This window comes from Echinops telfairi, unplaced genomic scaffold (assembly GCF_000313985.2).
Source record: "Echinops telfairi isolate 266 unplaced genomic scaffold, ASM31398v2 ScPeMD7_23;HRSCAF=83, whole genome shotgun sequence".
NCBI lineage: Eukaryota > Metazoa > Chordata > Mammalia > Afrosoricida > Tenrecidae > Echinops > Echinops telfairi.
Genome location: NW_022103920.1, coordinates 11,208,527 through 11,221,622, shown reverse-complemented (window position 1 = coordinate 11,221,622; position 13,096 = coordinate 11,208,527). Strand labels below are relative to the sequence as shown.

The window sequence follows — 13,096 nt, the reverse complement described above, 5'->3', positions numbered from 1 at the left end:
GTGCAGCTTCACTTCAAGCTTGCAAAAGAAAACAAGAGTCCACCCTAGGGGTCACTGTCAGGAAGTTGTGCCTTTGGCACCAGGGAGGACTTTGCACAAGGCTGCCATGCTTGAGTTTGGCGGCAGCAATGAGTATTAAGGACAATGCACTAGATTTACTGTTTATCGTGTGTGGAAACAGCCCGCCCTCAAGGCCAGCTCCTCCCTCTGTGGCAGAGCCAGCCCTCCTTCAGCAGCGCACAGAGCATCCTCTGCTCAGCTCTCTGCCACTCTGCACTGACCATGGCCACCTTCGTGGAGCTCCTCACCAAGGCCAAGATGCCCATCGTGGGCCTGGGCACCTGGAAGGTACTTGTGCACGCGTGTGGACACCTGCCTCCCTCCTGGGCTCTTGTCCTTTTTCTCCTCTCTGCTGCTTCCTGGAAGCCCTGCTGTGGGGAGGGGAGGAGATGGTAGAGAAGAGGGTCTTGTCCTAGAAACAGGACCGGAGCAGATGTCCCCTCTCTCCAGCAGATCCAGGCTCCAAGCTTCCAGGGCTGCCTTTCTCAGCAAGACCCGAGCTTCTCTACCAGAGCCCAGTTTGAAGTAGCCTTTGGGCTGAGTAGCAGTTGCCTACTTGGACCATTCTTCTAGCTCAGTGGTTCTCAACCTGTGGGCCGAGACCCCGTTGGGAGTCGAACAACCCTTTCACAGGGCTTGCCTGATTCATAACAGTAGCAAAAGTACAGTGATGATGTAGCAACGAAAATAGTTTTATGGTTGGGGGGTCACCACCATATGAGGAACTATATTAGGGGTCGCGGCATTAGGAAGGTTGAGAACCACTGTTCTAGCTGTTTCCCGACTCTGGGGGCTTTTAAAGGTGTCCTGCGATGTACTAGTTCTCTAGTGAGTCTGCTGCCTGGTGGAGGGTGGAGGGAAGGGGACTGGGGTGCTCAGTGCTGTGGCTGTCAGGAAGCCCAGGCATCTTGCACTGGAATCTGTCCTTGAACCAGACTCCTGGGGGGAAGGTACCCTTGGACTTCAAGTCCCAGAAGCATTGCCTCCCCAGAAAGCGGTCTGGTTGCTGGGTGCAGCATCTGTGAGGTTCTGTTGGCTGGATCTCTATGGGCCGGACCGAGCGTGTGTCTACGGCACAGCCCAGAGCTCAGTGGCCAGTCCATGGACCTCTCAAGATAAGTTAGCTTTCTATACTTGTCCTTTTTAAAAAAACAAACAAACAAAAACATTATTAGTAATGGGGAGTTAATTCACATATCATTCCATAGTTCAGTCACGTCAATCAGAATTGTACAACTGATTGTCTTTTAACAGACTTTATTCACATCTCCGTAAAGGATAGTGGCACCCTCATGAGTTACCAGGCAGAATCTGGATTCCTCCTTCCCCAGAGTCTCCGTCCTGCGCACTGTTCTTCCCAGCTCCTCCACCAGGGAGGGGCTCTCCACCAGCGGGTGTTCTCAGACAGCGCACTGAGTCCAGCTGGTGGGGTAGGGGGCCTTCAGCTGATTCAGCCTCTCAGTGGGATGGGCAACTTCATCCCGATCAGAGCTGCAGCCTCCCCACAGACGCGGTCTCCAGGCTCACTGCTGCAGCTGCGCTTTCTGTTTTGCCGAACTTCTTGGCACGTGGGTTCTTTCACAACTGAAGTGATTTTGAGAAGTTTAGTGGACGCTCCATGCAGAGTTCTTTCCGTCGTGGTCTCTATCTATTTTGAGTTCGTCAGGTTAGAACAGCTCATGCCGTGATCCTTTCCTACAGTTCCTCATGTGGTGACCCCCGCAACCGTAAAATTATTTCCCATTGCAAATTCATCACTGTCATTTTGCTACTGTTATGAATTGGGCGACCCCTGTGAAAGGGTCGTTCGATCCCCAAAGGGGTCGCGACCCACAGGTTGAGAACCACTGGGTCAGACTAACATGTGCTATTTCTAATTGATGTTTTCTTTTTTGACCTCAAGATAGGAAAAGAACCTTGAGTCTCCCCAAGGTTCCCTTTGTCACACTTTTCTGAAACAGTCTTACTTCTCTGATAGCTTTCCTGAGTCCCGGATCCTGTGCTGAACGTTCCATTGACCAGGGCCGTTAACTATCCCAACCACACACTGATACAGCCAGACTGACCTACCTAAGGCCAAGCCCTTAGCAGGCTGTGTAGCGTGGCTCTCTCTGCCCTGGCATGTTACACAGCCTTATCCTGTTTGGAGAGCTTCCCTGCCAGTTCTTCTAAATCATTTCAGAGCGATGTTTCAGCCAGGTCTTTACCAAGGGTCATGGTCACTCCGTCACTAGAAAAGGGGGCAAGGAGCTATAGCTCACCCCATCTTGACAATGGGTCACCAAGATCCATGATCACTACCATGTTCAGAAGAGAAAGCACTAAAAACCCTGATCACCCCCCATCTCTGGAAGGGGGGATACGAGGAGCAGTGGGTCAACCCCACACACCAGAGGGTCTCTCAGGGCAGAACGTGGCTTCCCAGGGACCCTCGGATAGGATGAGAAAGGACTCTTAATCACAGCATCAACTCCTCTTCCTGCCTTCTCTGGAAACACACTCCCAAAGGTGCTCTCCGCCTTAATGTCCCCTGGGTTTGGGGGCTCCAGTGAGACTGGTTGGAGAGGTAGGTGGTGGAGGGGAGCTGGGAGGCCATCTTTGGATGAGAGCACCAGACTGTCTTCTCCTTTTCCCTAGTCTTCCCAGGGCCAAGTCGAGGAGGCCGTGAAGACAGCCATCGACATAGGGTACAGACACATCGACTGTGCTTTCTTCTACGGGAACGAGAGCGAGGTGGGCGCGGCCATCCAGGAGAAGCTCAAGGAGAAGGTGGTGAAGCGCGAGGACCTCTTCATCGTCAGCAAGGTACCCAGGGCCCTGGGGTGGCAGGAGGATGAACTTCAGAGCCGCCAGAGGTATTGGGTTTGGTCAACACCAAGCATTCGCCGACCTTCCCTGAAAGCACGGAGTTGTTTCTGGCCTTCTCTGCCTGGTACCCACCTCGCCACATTCCCTGCCAGGAATGGCGTGGGGCCCACATCACCATACTCCCCCCACCAGGACTGGAGTGGAGTCCAAAGGGTCACCCTCCCTCCACCAGGACTCGAGTGGGTAGACATTGCTGGACTCCTCCGGAGTTGGGCTTCCACTGAGCCACCATGATGCCCATTAACCCCTGCCCACCATACGGTTCATGTGCCCTGTGTTGATGAAGAGCTGAGAGAATGGGATGGGACCAGAAGCTGTCTTGAAGGACCTTGATCTCTAAGATTCAACCCTGAGGGTTTCCACAGGGAGCATTTAGAAAACGATGGGAGCCTTTTGTTTTAATTGCCACACGGACATTTCCTTCTTCCAGCATAGGAAAAGACTAGCTACAAATGCTGTAAAAAGAGGGGCGGTGTTATCTGTAGGGTTGAGGATCCCGGGACCACTGTTAGACCACCGGCTGTTGTTATCAGGCCCTGTCAGTTAGGTTCCATCTCATGGCAACCGTATGATGGACAGAATTAACTTTCTGGTCTCCACCAACCTCGCAGGAGTGGCTGTCCTTGAGTCCATTATTGCAGCCGCCGGGCTCATCCATGGTGCTGAGGCCCTTTCTCCTTTTGACTGACCTTCCGCTTTACCAAGCAAGGATGCGCTTTTCTAGAAGATGGAGAAGTGTTGTCGTGAATTGCTAAAACGGAAGCTCCTGACAATGGCTAAAGCGTGCTGTGGGGGCTGCACCCATTGTGTTGAGTTTGGGGGGCCTCTGTGGAAAGCCACAATGGGATTCTGGAAGGCCGGATACATGGGGCCCCAGAAAGAGGCCCTTAAGCCACGAGGCAGGGGAGAGCTGGGAATCCTAGTTGCACATAATTCCTGCTCTCGGTCCTCCACAGCCAAGGGGGGCGGGAACAATTGTGGCACCCAAAGGTGTCCCCTGGCACGAGAGACACATATCACACTGCGCCAGCTGAACAGCTGCGAAGCTGCCCTCAGCATGTAGGGACGGCCCTTGACTAGCTGAGCCCTGGTGGCTAAGTTCCCCCGGATTATGTCTCGGAATCATTTTTGTTATAAAGAGTCTGTCCCCAGGTTAGAGCCAAGAACAGGGCCATGTGGGTGATGGAGCCTTCTTCCTTAACACTGACCCGGTTGTCCCTCTCTGCAGCTGTGGCCCACCTTCTTCGAGAAGCCCCTGGTGAAGGAAGCCTGCCGGAAGACCCTTAACAATCTGAAACTGGACTACCTGGACATCTACCTAATACACTGGCCTCAGGGACTGCAGGTGGGTGCTATTCCCCGTCCCATCTCTTATGAGCCATCTGTGGGCTGCCGAGGTGGGAGCTCTTTGCCTTCACACCTGTGGACTTCGGTGGGCCAGGCAACCATGAGGGAGCAGAAGGACCCGCTGACAGGGAGGCTGAAGCCATGGTTGCAGAGTTGACCACGTGCTGTGTCTGTCTCCCTTCCTTGTGAGAAGTCATGGGTTCTGGATGACCACAGCGACAGTGTCTGCAATGTTGTCTTGGTCTCGGGCCCATGGCAAAGCCTCCTCTCCCAGGAGAATGCTTACGCAGAGACTGTTGCAACACAGCATCACAGAGCCCAGCTCTCCTGTAATCCAAACACACGCTGGGTGCGGCATTTTGTAGACACGCTCAGGCTTGCACTTGAGGATGGCTAAACGTCTCTGGAGACCCAGCAAGCCTTTCCTGCACTCCTCTTGTGTTCCTGTAGAGCTGACCATGACACGATGCCCAACTTACAGCTTTCCTCGGGCCCTGCAAGGGTACCAACAGGGTATCATCCATCTCCAGGCCACCTGGACCTGTGGGAGAAAAAGTGCGTTATTATCTTCTCCATGAAATTCACTCCTGAGGTTGAATCCTCACTTGCTGCTCTGGAAATGAAAGTTTATCCCTAAGGGTGTCGGGATTCTGGGTGTATGTGGTTAATGCCTTGTTGACAATAGTTGCCTATGGAATTTTGTCAAGGATCTTAAACATATGAATTAATGATACATTTAAAAAAAAAGAGAACTTGTAAAATAGGGGGATTTATATGTAACACTGGTTTTCAATGTAATGACTTGTCCTCTGCCTTGAATCTCACATTCCAGAAATTAGAACATGCAACCTGCAAAGGGGCACTTACGTGTGGCTGTTTAGCTGATGGGGTGGCCCAGGGTCTTGGAACCTTAGGGCACAACCCAGGGGTCCAGGGACAGGCTCCTGTGAAAGTGTTTTTCTTTTGTATTTACAGCCCGGGAAGGAATTTTTCCCTAAAGATGATAAAGGCAATATCCTCCTCAGTAAAACAACATTCTTGGATGCCTGGCAGGTAGGTTCTATCGTGCGCTAAACAAAAACTTTCCTTCCTTATTCCATCTTGCTCCTTGCTGATGTGAAAGAACCTACGTGCCTCATGCTGTTTCATTCCCACATCTCATTCTGAAGTTCTGCCAGGCCCCTCCCGATCGCCTGTAGTGTTTGTGTTGTGTTAGTTCCACCTTTCTTCTTCTCTTTATTGTTTTTCCCTGACAGTTTATATTTTCTAAGTCCAAGACAGAATCCTCAAGTTGGAAGGGAAATTTATTCTCTCCCCATTAGGTAGGGGCTACATGCATCCTGTTCTCCAACCAGGGGAGAGGGATTGGAGCAGGAGATTTGCTCTCGGTTTGCACGCATCAGCTGAGTTACCTGTGGGAAGCGAACTCCTCTAAGCCTCCTTTCCTCAGATGATTTTGTTAAGAGGCAGTCTGAGTTATAATACCTATCATCCAGGATGTGGTAAAGATTGATCTGATGAATATTGGACTGAGCACAGGAACTTGAGTCAAAGGCTCCCTTAACCAGCCAACCCCCTATGAGCTGGGTGCTGTTTGGACTCTCCATTGACAAAGGAGGACACCGAGGGCTAGAGGAGAGCTGGCTTGTCCGGTCGACAGCAGGTAGGCTTGAAATTGGTCCCAGGCTGATCTCATTGTAAAGTTCACGCCCCAAGCCCAGGTTGAAGACTATCTGTTAGATCTCTGGGTTGTATGTAAAAAGAAAAACTATTGGCCATCACAGAGTTATCTTTGGTGTGACCCTGGGGCTTGCGTGGCAAGGATATGCCATGTGTAGTTAGTTTCTGCCCAACAATACCAGCAATCGTGTTAACAATCATAGTAATGATTGATCCTAAAACCCCACAGGTGGTGCAATCAAAAGCCGAACTAAATTGTCAATCACGGATAGCAGCACACCTTCTGTGTGAGCAACAGACTGTGTCGTTGTTCTAAGGTGCCGTCAAGTCCATTTCCAACTCACAGCGACCCTATGCACAACAGACTGAAACACCGCCGGTCCAGCGCCCCCCTCACAATTGTTGCTGTTTGATCCCCTTGTCGGTCCATCTCATAGTCTTCCTCTGTTCTGCTACCCTTCTACTTTACCAAGCAAGATTTCATTTTCTGGGACTGATTGCCACCAATCTGTCATCTACATCTTATCTACATCCCTCACATAATTTGATAGAAAGTTAGGGTGAAATGTGACAGGTTTCCTTGCTGGGCAAGATGAGAGCGGGTTGAGTCCCACCACCAGAGCCTTTGCTGGGAATCCATCCGGATCACAGCAGCCCCCTGAGACAGAGAAGAACTTTCCCGCAGGGCATCCAGGGCTGTCATCTGTACAGAAGCAGACTGCTCATCTTTCTCTTGCCGAGGGATTTGAACGGCTCACCTTTAGGTTAACAGCTAAGTGCTTAACCAGAGCCCCTATTAGTACTAGACAGTGGGCTCCAAGGACACGTTGAAACCATAAGTTTTCTGTTTTCTTTTAGATGTATATATTCCTTTTCCCTTGATGACCCCACAAGTTCCGGTTCAGTGATAGAGTCTTATGTACCTATTTGATAAATTCTAAAACAAATGGAGGAAGCCTGAAGCTTCAAGCACAGTTAGCACTCTTCCTGTGTTAACAACATGATGGTAGAGCTGACAGGAAAACTGGAGTTTCTTTAAAAAAAATGGTACTTAACTGTAGAAAAAAACCACCATATGGGCACCCCTCCTTTGACTGAGTTCTGCTGAATAGCAGATATTGCACTCTTGGCCGACTGAAGTTTTGTGGCAACCCAGCATCCGTTCAGTGGACGTCTCAGTGGGTGTCTCAGTGTCACACCTGGATCGTTCTCAACATTTTCGGATTCTTTCCATCACGCTATAGTACCTTTCATAGAGATAAAGTGATGGCAGCCTCGCTTTTATACGGGCTGGGAAACAACACATTTGTGTGAATTGTTATCTGGTAATATTAGCCTTACTGTAGAGATCTAGAACTGAACCTGAAAACTTCTGAGATGTGCCCGTATTTATTTTCTTGTCATGATGAAGAAAAATATCAGGGTTAATGGTTCAGGTGTATGGATTCACCCCAATGAACACTTTCTTCATGAGAGAGAAGACTGTGGTGTTAAGCAGGCTCCATGCACGTTTTAAATTTGAAAAGGGGCTTCTGTCGTTTTTCACCACCCTGGTAAAACATGATACCTTGAATATCTCAGAATTACTCTTTCTGAGATACAGAGAACAGCCTGTCTCTGTTGTTTACCCCACACCATGTTTTCACGATGGCTTTAGGATGGCATTAAAGGTGGCACTTACATCACTAATGTCTGTTCAAATCATTCTGATTTTCAAGGATGAGTTTAGCAATGACCTCTAAAGAAAGCACCCTAAAGGCATGAAAAGTGATTGATGGTGAAGAAGACAAGGTCTGAGATGGGATGCTAGGATTGAAGCTAAGCAGTGTATGTTCAGTTAGACCTACCACCAGATCGACAAACCTGTGGATTGCTCCTAAGTAAAAAAAAAAAAAAAAGGAAAAAAGCATAAACCGAAACAAAACAAAATGCCAGAAGGAGTCTACAGGTACCACACACCCAACTGAACCTGGCCTACAGCACACAAAGCCTTGTGGTCCATCTTTCAATTTCTGGAGTCTTAGGATCACATCAAGTTTTCTGTGTGTGAAAACTTTTGTCAACCACCTTTTCAATGTGTAGCTTTGACTGTGTGCTGAAATCCCCTGGGAGGTTTCAAAAGTCCCAATACCTGGGCCCCTCCTAGACCCGTTCAGAACAAAACTTGGGCTGGAACCCAGGCACAGGTATTTTTCAAACTTCCTAGTCGTTAAAAAATTGTAGTCAAGTTTGAGACCCACACATGATAGGACCCCCGAACCCCTCTTACATGTCCCTGCTCAGCGTCTTGGGTTCTACCCTTCTCTTATCTCCTCAATATTATTTTCCCCAACCTATTTCTTAGTCTCACTGCCATGCCTCCCTAACAGGACATGGAGGAGCTGGTGGACGAGGGGCTGGTGAAAGCCATTGGCGTCTCCAACTTCAACCACTTCCAGATTGAGAGGCTCTTGAACAAGCCCGGACTGAAACACAAGCCAGTGACGAACCAGGTAAATGGGGCTTCAGGAACCTTTGGAGGCAAGGTCAGGGTGATGGCCTGAGTCTCCTCTCAGGGTCTTGTGGTGAGTTTACTTTAGGGAGATGAGAATTGGACCACTGTATCCAGCACCCACACCCTCAGTGAGTAGTGTTTGGTCTTTGTGTGTGTGGAGAACTCCCCATGAGCTGCTGCAAACCCCGGCCTACTTTCTAGTGATGGAAACTGTTTGTTTTGGCAGATCGAGTGTCACCCATACCTCACGCAGGAGAAGCTGATCCAGTACTGCCAGTCCAAGGGCATTGTAGTCACCGCCTACAGCCCCCTGGGCTCTCCAGACAGACCTTGGTGAGGCTCTTCGGGGCTCTTGCTCTGGGTGCTCTTTGAAAAAGACTGGCAATTGCTTCGTGTTGGTGTGAGTCTATAAGCCATTGGATATTAGTATATGTCTAATGCAATGAGTTTGGCACACCTTAATAAGATCATGGTGCGTAAAGTTGGGGTGTTTTTCAATCGCCTGCCCTTGTGCCGTTAGCCAGGTTCAGCCACTCAAAGCTGGATCAAGGTGAGGTTCAGAGATCACGGTGGGCCTAAGGGTCATGCAAAACCTGCAGATTCTTTTGTCCATCTCTCAGACGGAGGAGCCATAAAGAACAGCATTGTGGCCACCATGGGAGGGGTGTCCATCCACACATAGTAATCATGGTGATTCTTGGAGGAGACTGGGAGGGACAGTCTTGGAGACTGCTCATCTCCACGTAACATGATACCTAATCCTGGCGATTATTTCCACCTGCCACTCATCTTTCTCTCTTGATGAGATGGCTTGACCTAGTGGCCGCATCAATGGGCGCAGGCATGGGAACAGTCGTGAGGATGGCCAGGACCGGGCAGTGTTTCGTTCTGTTGTGCACGGGGTCGCTATGGGTGGGAGCCGACTCCATGGACAACAACAGCATTCTCTTATTTTACTTTAGGGCCACACCAGAGGACCCTTCACTGCTGGACGACCCAAAGATTAAGCAGATTGCTGCAAAGCACAGGAAAACCCCTGCCCAGGTACCTGGCTGTTACACTCTTTCTTCCAACCCCTGCAATCCAGGGCTTCGGGGTTCCTACCTGGTGTTGCCTTTGCGTTATTTCTTAAAAGAGTAGAGTAGGGCAGGGAATCCTCGTCAAATCCTTCCTGGAAGTCCTATTGTCCCCCAGAAAGCACTGTTATGACTGAGAAAGGAACTGTGTCTGCGGAGTAGCGTTCCCTGAGTGTCATCATCCCCGGAAGAAAGGTTTGCTGACAGAGACCTGGGTTGAGAGCTACCATGACCACGTGCCCCCTTGGGACCCAACACTGCATCCACATTGTCCTATTTTCTAATTTTAAAAAAAGGGAAAGACGGCCTGTTAGGTTTGCTGTGAGAATTCAGGGGGACTGACCAGCAGAGGTTGTCTGAGTCTGACGGGGACACTCTCAATCCATAGTCACCATGCTAAACAAAGACACAGGAGGCTGCAGGGTGGCAGGCTGCGCCCTTTAGAGGAGGGAGGATCCTGGGAGAGTGGAATTTGATGCTTTTCTCCCACAGATTCTGATCCGGTTCCATATTCAGAGGAATGTAGTTGTGATCCCCAAGTCAGTGAACCCAAAACGCATTGCAGAGAACTTCCAGGTAAGAGCCTACAGGAGAACTCGGGATATTCTCAGTGCAGGGGAAAAGGTGAGACTTCTGTCACCAGGCTTCTCATCCTGTCCCTGCATGCATTGTTGGGGGACTCCACTCCCTGCTTACCTGCCTGCCACTTCCGATGCCTAGAGATGGGCTTCAGTAAGAGCTGAGACAGGTGACCCGTGCGCCAGTGATGGGCTCCAGTCTGCTGTCCCAACTGGCAGGTGTGAGCATAGCTGAGCGTCACCTCCCCAAGAAGCCACTTAGTCACCCCTGAGTGTGACCAGATCACGACTACAAGTGGAGTAAACTCTCTTGGCCTCACACTTGACCCCCACAGCAGAGGGTCTCTGGACTATGCCGGAAGACCCGTTTCCTGGGGGCACTCGTGTGCTTATCAGGGACACCTCTATGGTGGGAGGCCTCAAGCTCATAACGATTACAGTCTTCACATAAGACCTGCCATCTTTTCTATATCTTCTATCGATGGATGCTTTTCTGTATCTGCTGATGGTGGCCACCTGATTTTCTTTGTGGGCCTGTTTCTGTGATGAATTAGACGTGACGATTGTGAACGCTGAGCCAGCCACGCATACCTGAGCTAAGTCTCACTGGGCCCTGGTGTATGATTCTTTTTATACATTGTTGGATTTGATTTGCCAGTACTTCCGGGATCTAGTTTAAAGCAAAAGGAGACCTGATGATACTGTGGGCTAAGCATTGGGCTGCTAGCTACAAAGTTCAGCTGTTCCAAACCAGCAGTGGCTCTGAGGGAGAAAGATGGGAGGGACTGTTTGCTTCCATAAAGATTTACAGTCTTGGAAATCCTCTGCAGGGTGGCTATGATTTGGAATTGGCTTGAGGGCTCTGGGGAGTTTACAGCAAAATGTATGCCCTGCGGACATAATGGGGACAGTTAGTGGTGTGATTGTGAGCTCTATTCCTCCTGGAATGCGACCACAGAGATGGGCTTGAACCCCCCTTTGCCAGGTCTTCGGCTTCCAGTTGAGCAAGGAGGAGATGGAGACCATACTCAGCTTCAACCGGAACTGGAGAGTCTGCGCCATACAGGAGTAAGTGGACCGGCCACTCTAACTAGGCTGAGCCCCAGGACTTACTCAAAGCTGGTAGAGGGTGAGCCGGAAGATTCGGAAGACAGCGGGACTATTTTTGTCTCTAAATGCTATTTTATGGCGTTTTGGAAAATTAAGATTGGAGTACTAGGATGAAAAGACCGTGAGAAGAGGTAGATTCCTTAATGCTGTTCTTTGCCTGAACTCCCGTGATTCAGCCATGTAAGACTTGGAAGGCACTTGGCGCATGGCTTAGCTCCAGGCTTATGAGCCTTTAACCCAGCTGCCATGACATTGATCCTGACTCATGGAGACCCCGTGTATGTCAGAGTAGAGCCGTGCTGCATAGAGTTTTCAATGGCTATGACCTTTCAGAAGGAGCCCTAGTGGTGTAATGGTTACACATTGGGCTGCTAGTAGCAAGGTCAGCAGTTCAAAACCACTGGCTGCTCCAAGTGAGAACGATGGGGGTTTCTACTCCTGTAAAGAGTCACGTGCTCAGACACTTACTGAGGTAGTTCTACCCTGTCCCAGGAGACTCAATGGCAGTGAGTTAGGTTAAGGGACCTTTTAGCAGTAGATCCCCAGGACATTCTTTCAAGCTGCCTCTGAGTGTATTTGAACTGCCAACCTCAGGTTACTCTATGGCACCCTAGTCACTGCTTGTCTGCCTTTCTTCCCAACACACATTGAGACTCATTTGAGGCAAGGTGAAGGTGTGGGCCCCTGTCTTGAGGTTCTCTCAGAATCTTGGTGGGGAGGCTGAGAACGTCTGGCGATGACAGGATGGCCCAGAGGAGAATGGCCCTGCGGCCGTGCTGGTGACAGTGACCCATGTCCTTCTTCACATTCTCTCTCTTTTGTTCTTCCTACAGATTGGCCCATTTGGACGATTATCCTTTCACCGCAGACTATTAATGGTGGGCCTTCCTGATTCGATTCTCTTGCTTCGGCTTCCTGAATTGTCACTCTCTGCACCAGGCCCTGCATGAGCCAGGCTTACCTGACATGACAGGGAGCTCTACCTGCTGTCTGCCAGGGTCTGGGCCACATCCCCTAGCACATGGCATGTCCACCAAGGAGCAGATAATCTCAAGGAAGCAAGACTCAGATAGGCAAATGATGATCTTTTTATTCATTTATTAGATAAAGAATTCATTACACATCGGAAGTTCTGCTCACACTGATAATACAAAGACACAAAGAATAAAGACTGAAAGTCCTATCTCATATGTAGTGAGAGTTTTCTATGAAGCAATCCTGCGTGAGATGTTTTTCGCTTTAGATCGTCCATTGAATCCTGCAGCAGCCCCCTTGAGGTGGGGGATTTTCTCGTTCCCACTTTACAGAGGGTAAATGAAGGCATAGGGAGGTCAACACTTTTCTCAAGACGTTCACCCAGGATGGGTGACAGAGCCCAGAGTCAACCCTTGTGATTCTTGTGGTCTTCCTTGCCCTTCCTAGTCTGGAAGCTTCCACTGGCAGATGGTGGTAGCTGTGCACAGGCGGCATTGGCCAGGAGTTGAACCTAGAGCTTCTACATAGTCATCCTCTATCCTAAGGTGGAAGGGTTGGCAGAGTACCAAGGTGGCCTGTTCCACCCTGTGAGCATAGGTGGAGCCTGGGTAGGTTATGAGCTAGCAGTCCCATGATTATGCTACATGACATGACAAGTTGCATAAGTCGTAAATAGAATTCCGCTTCCAAATCAGTTGACCTTAAGATGGGGAGATTCTTGGGGTTGGCCTGACCTAATCGCAGGTCTCTTTCAATCCTGTAGGTAGAGATGAGGAAGTCAGATATCCAAAGCACAAGAAAGATTGTCCTCTCCATTGTTAGCTTGGAGATAAAGTGGGACACATGGCATGATCTAAAAATAGTAAATAATAAAATCCAAACCCAGAGCAGGGAATGGTGTTAGAGTT

General features: G+C 49.7%; 1 protein-coding gene across 1 annotated transcript; it reads left to right on the top strand.

The window, feature by feature from the left end:
* Positions 1–275: 275 nt before the first annotated feature.
* LOC101642055 (aldose reductase-related protein 2-like) lies at positions 276–12,401 on the top strand. Its single transcript, XM_004707822.2, has 10 exons — positions 276–348; positions 2,698–2,865; positions 4,157–4,273; positions 5,251–5,328; positions 8,325–8,447; positions 8,676–8,782; positions 9,412–9,493; positions 10,018–10,101; positions 11,089–11,171; positions 12,047–12,401. The coding sequence occupies exons 1-10, from the start codon at positions 283–285 to the stop codon at positions 12,087–12,089; spliced, it is 951 nt and encodes a 316-aa protein (XP_004707879.1). The 5' UTR covers positions 276–282; the 3' UTR covers positions 12,090–12,401.
* The last annotated feature ends 695 nt before the right edge of the window (positions 12,402–13,096 follow it).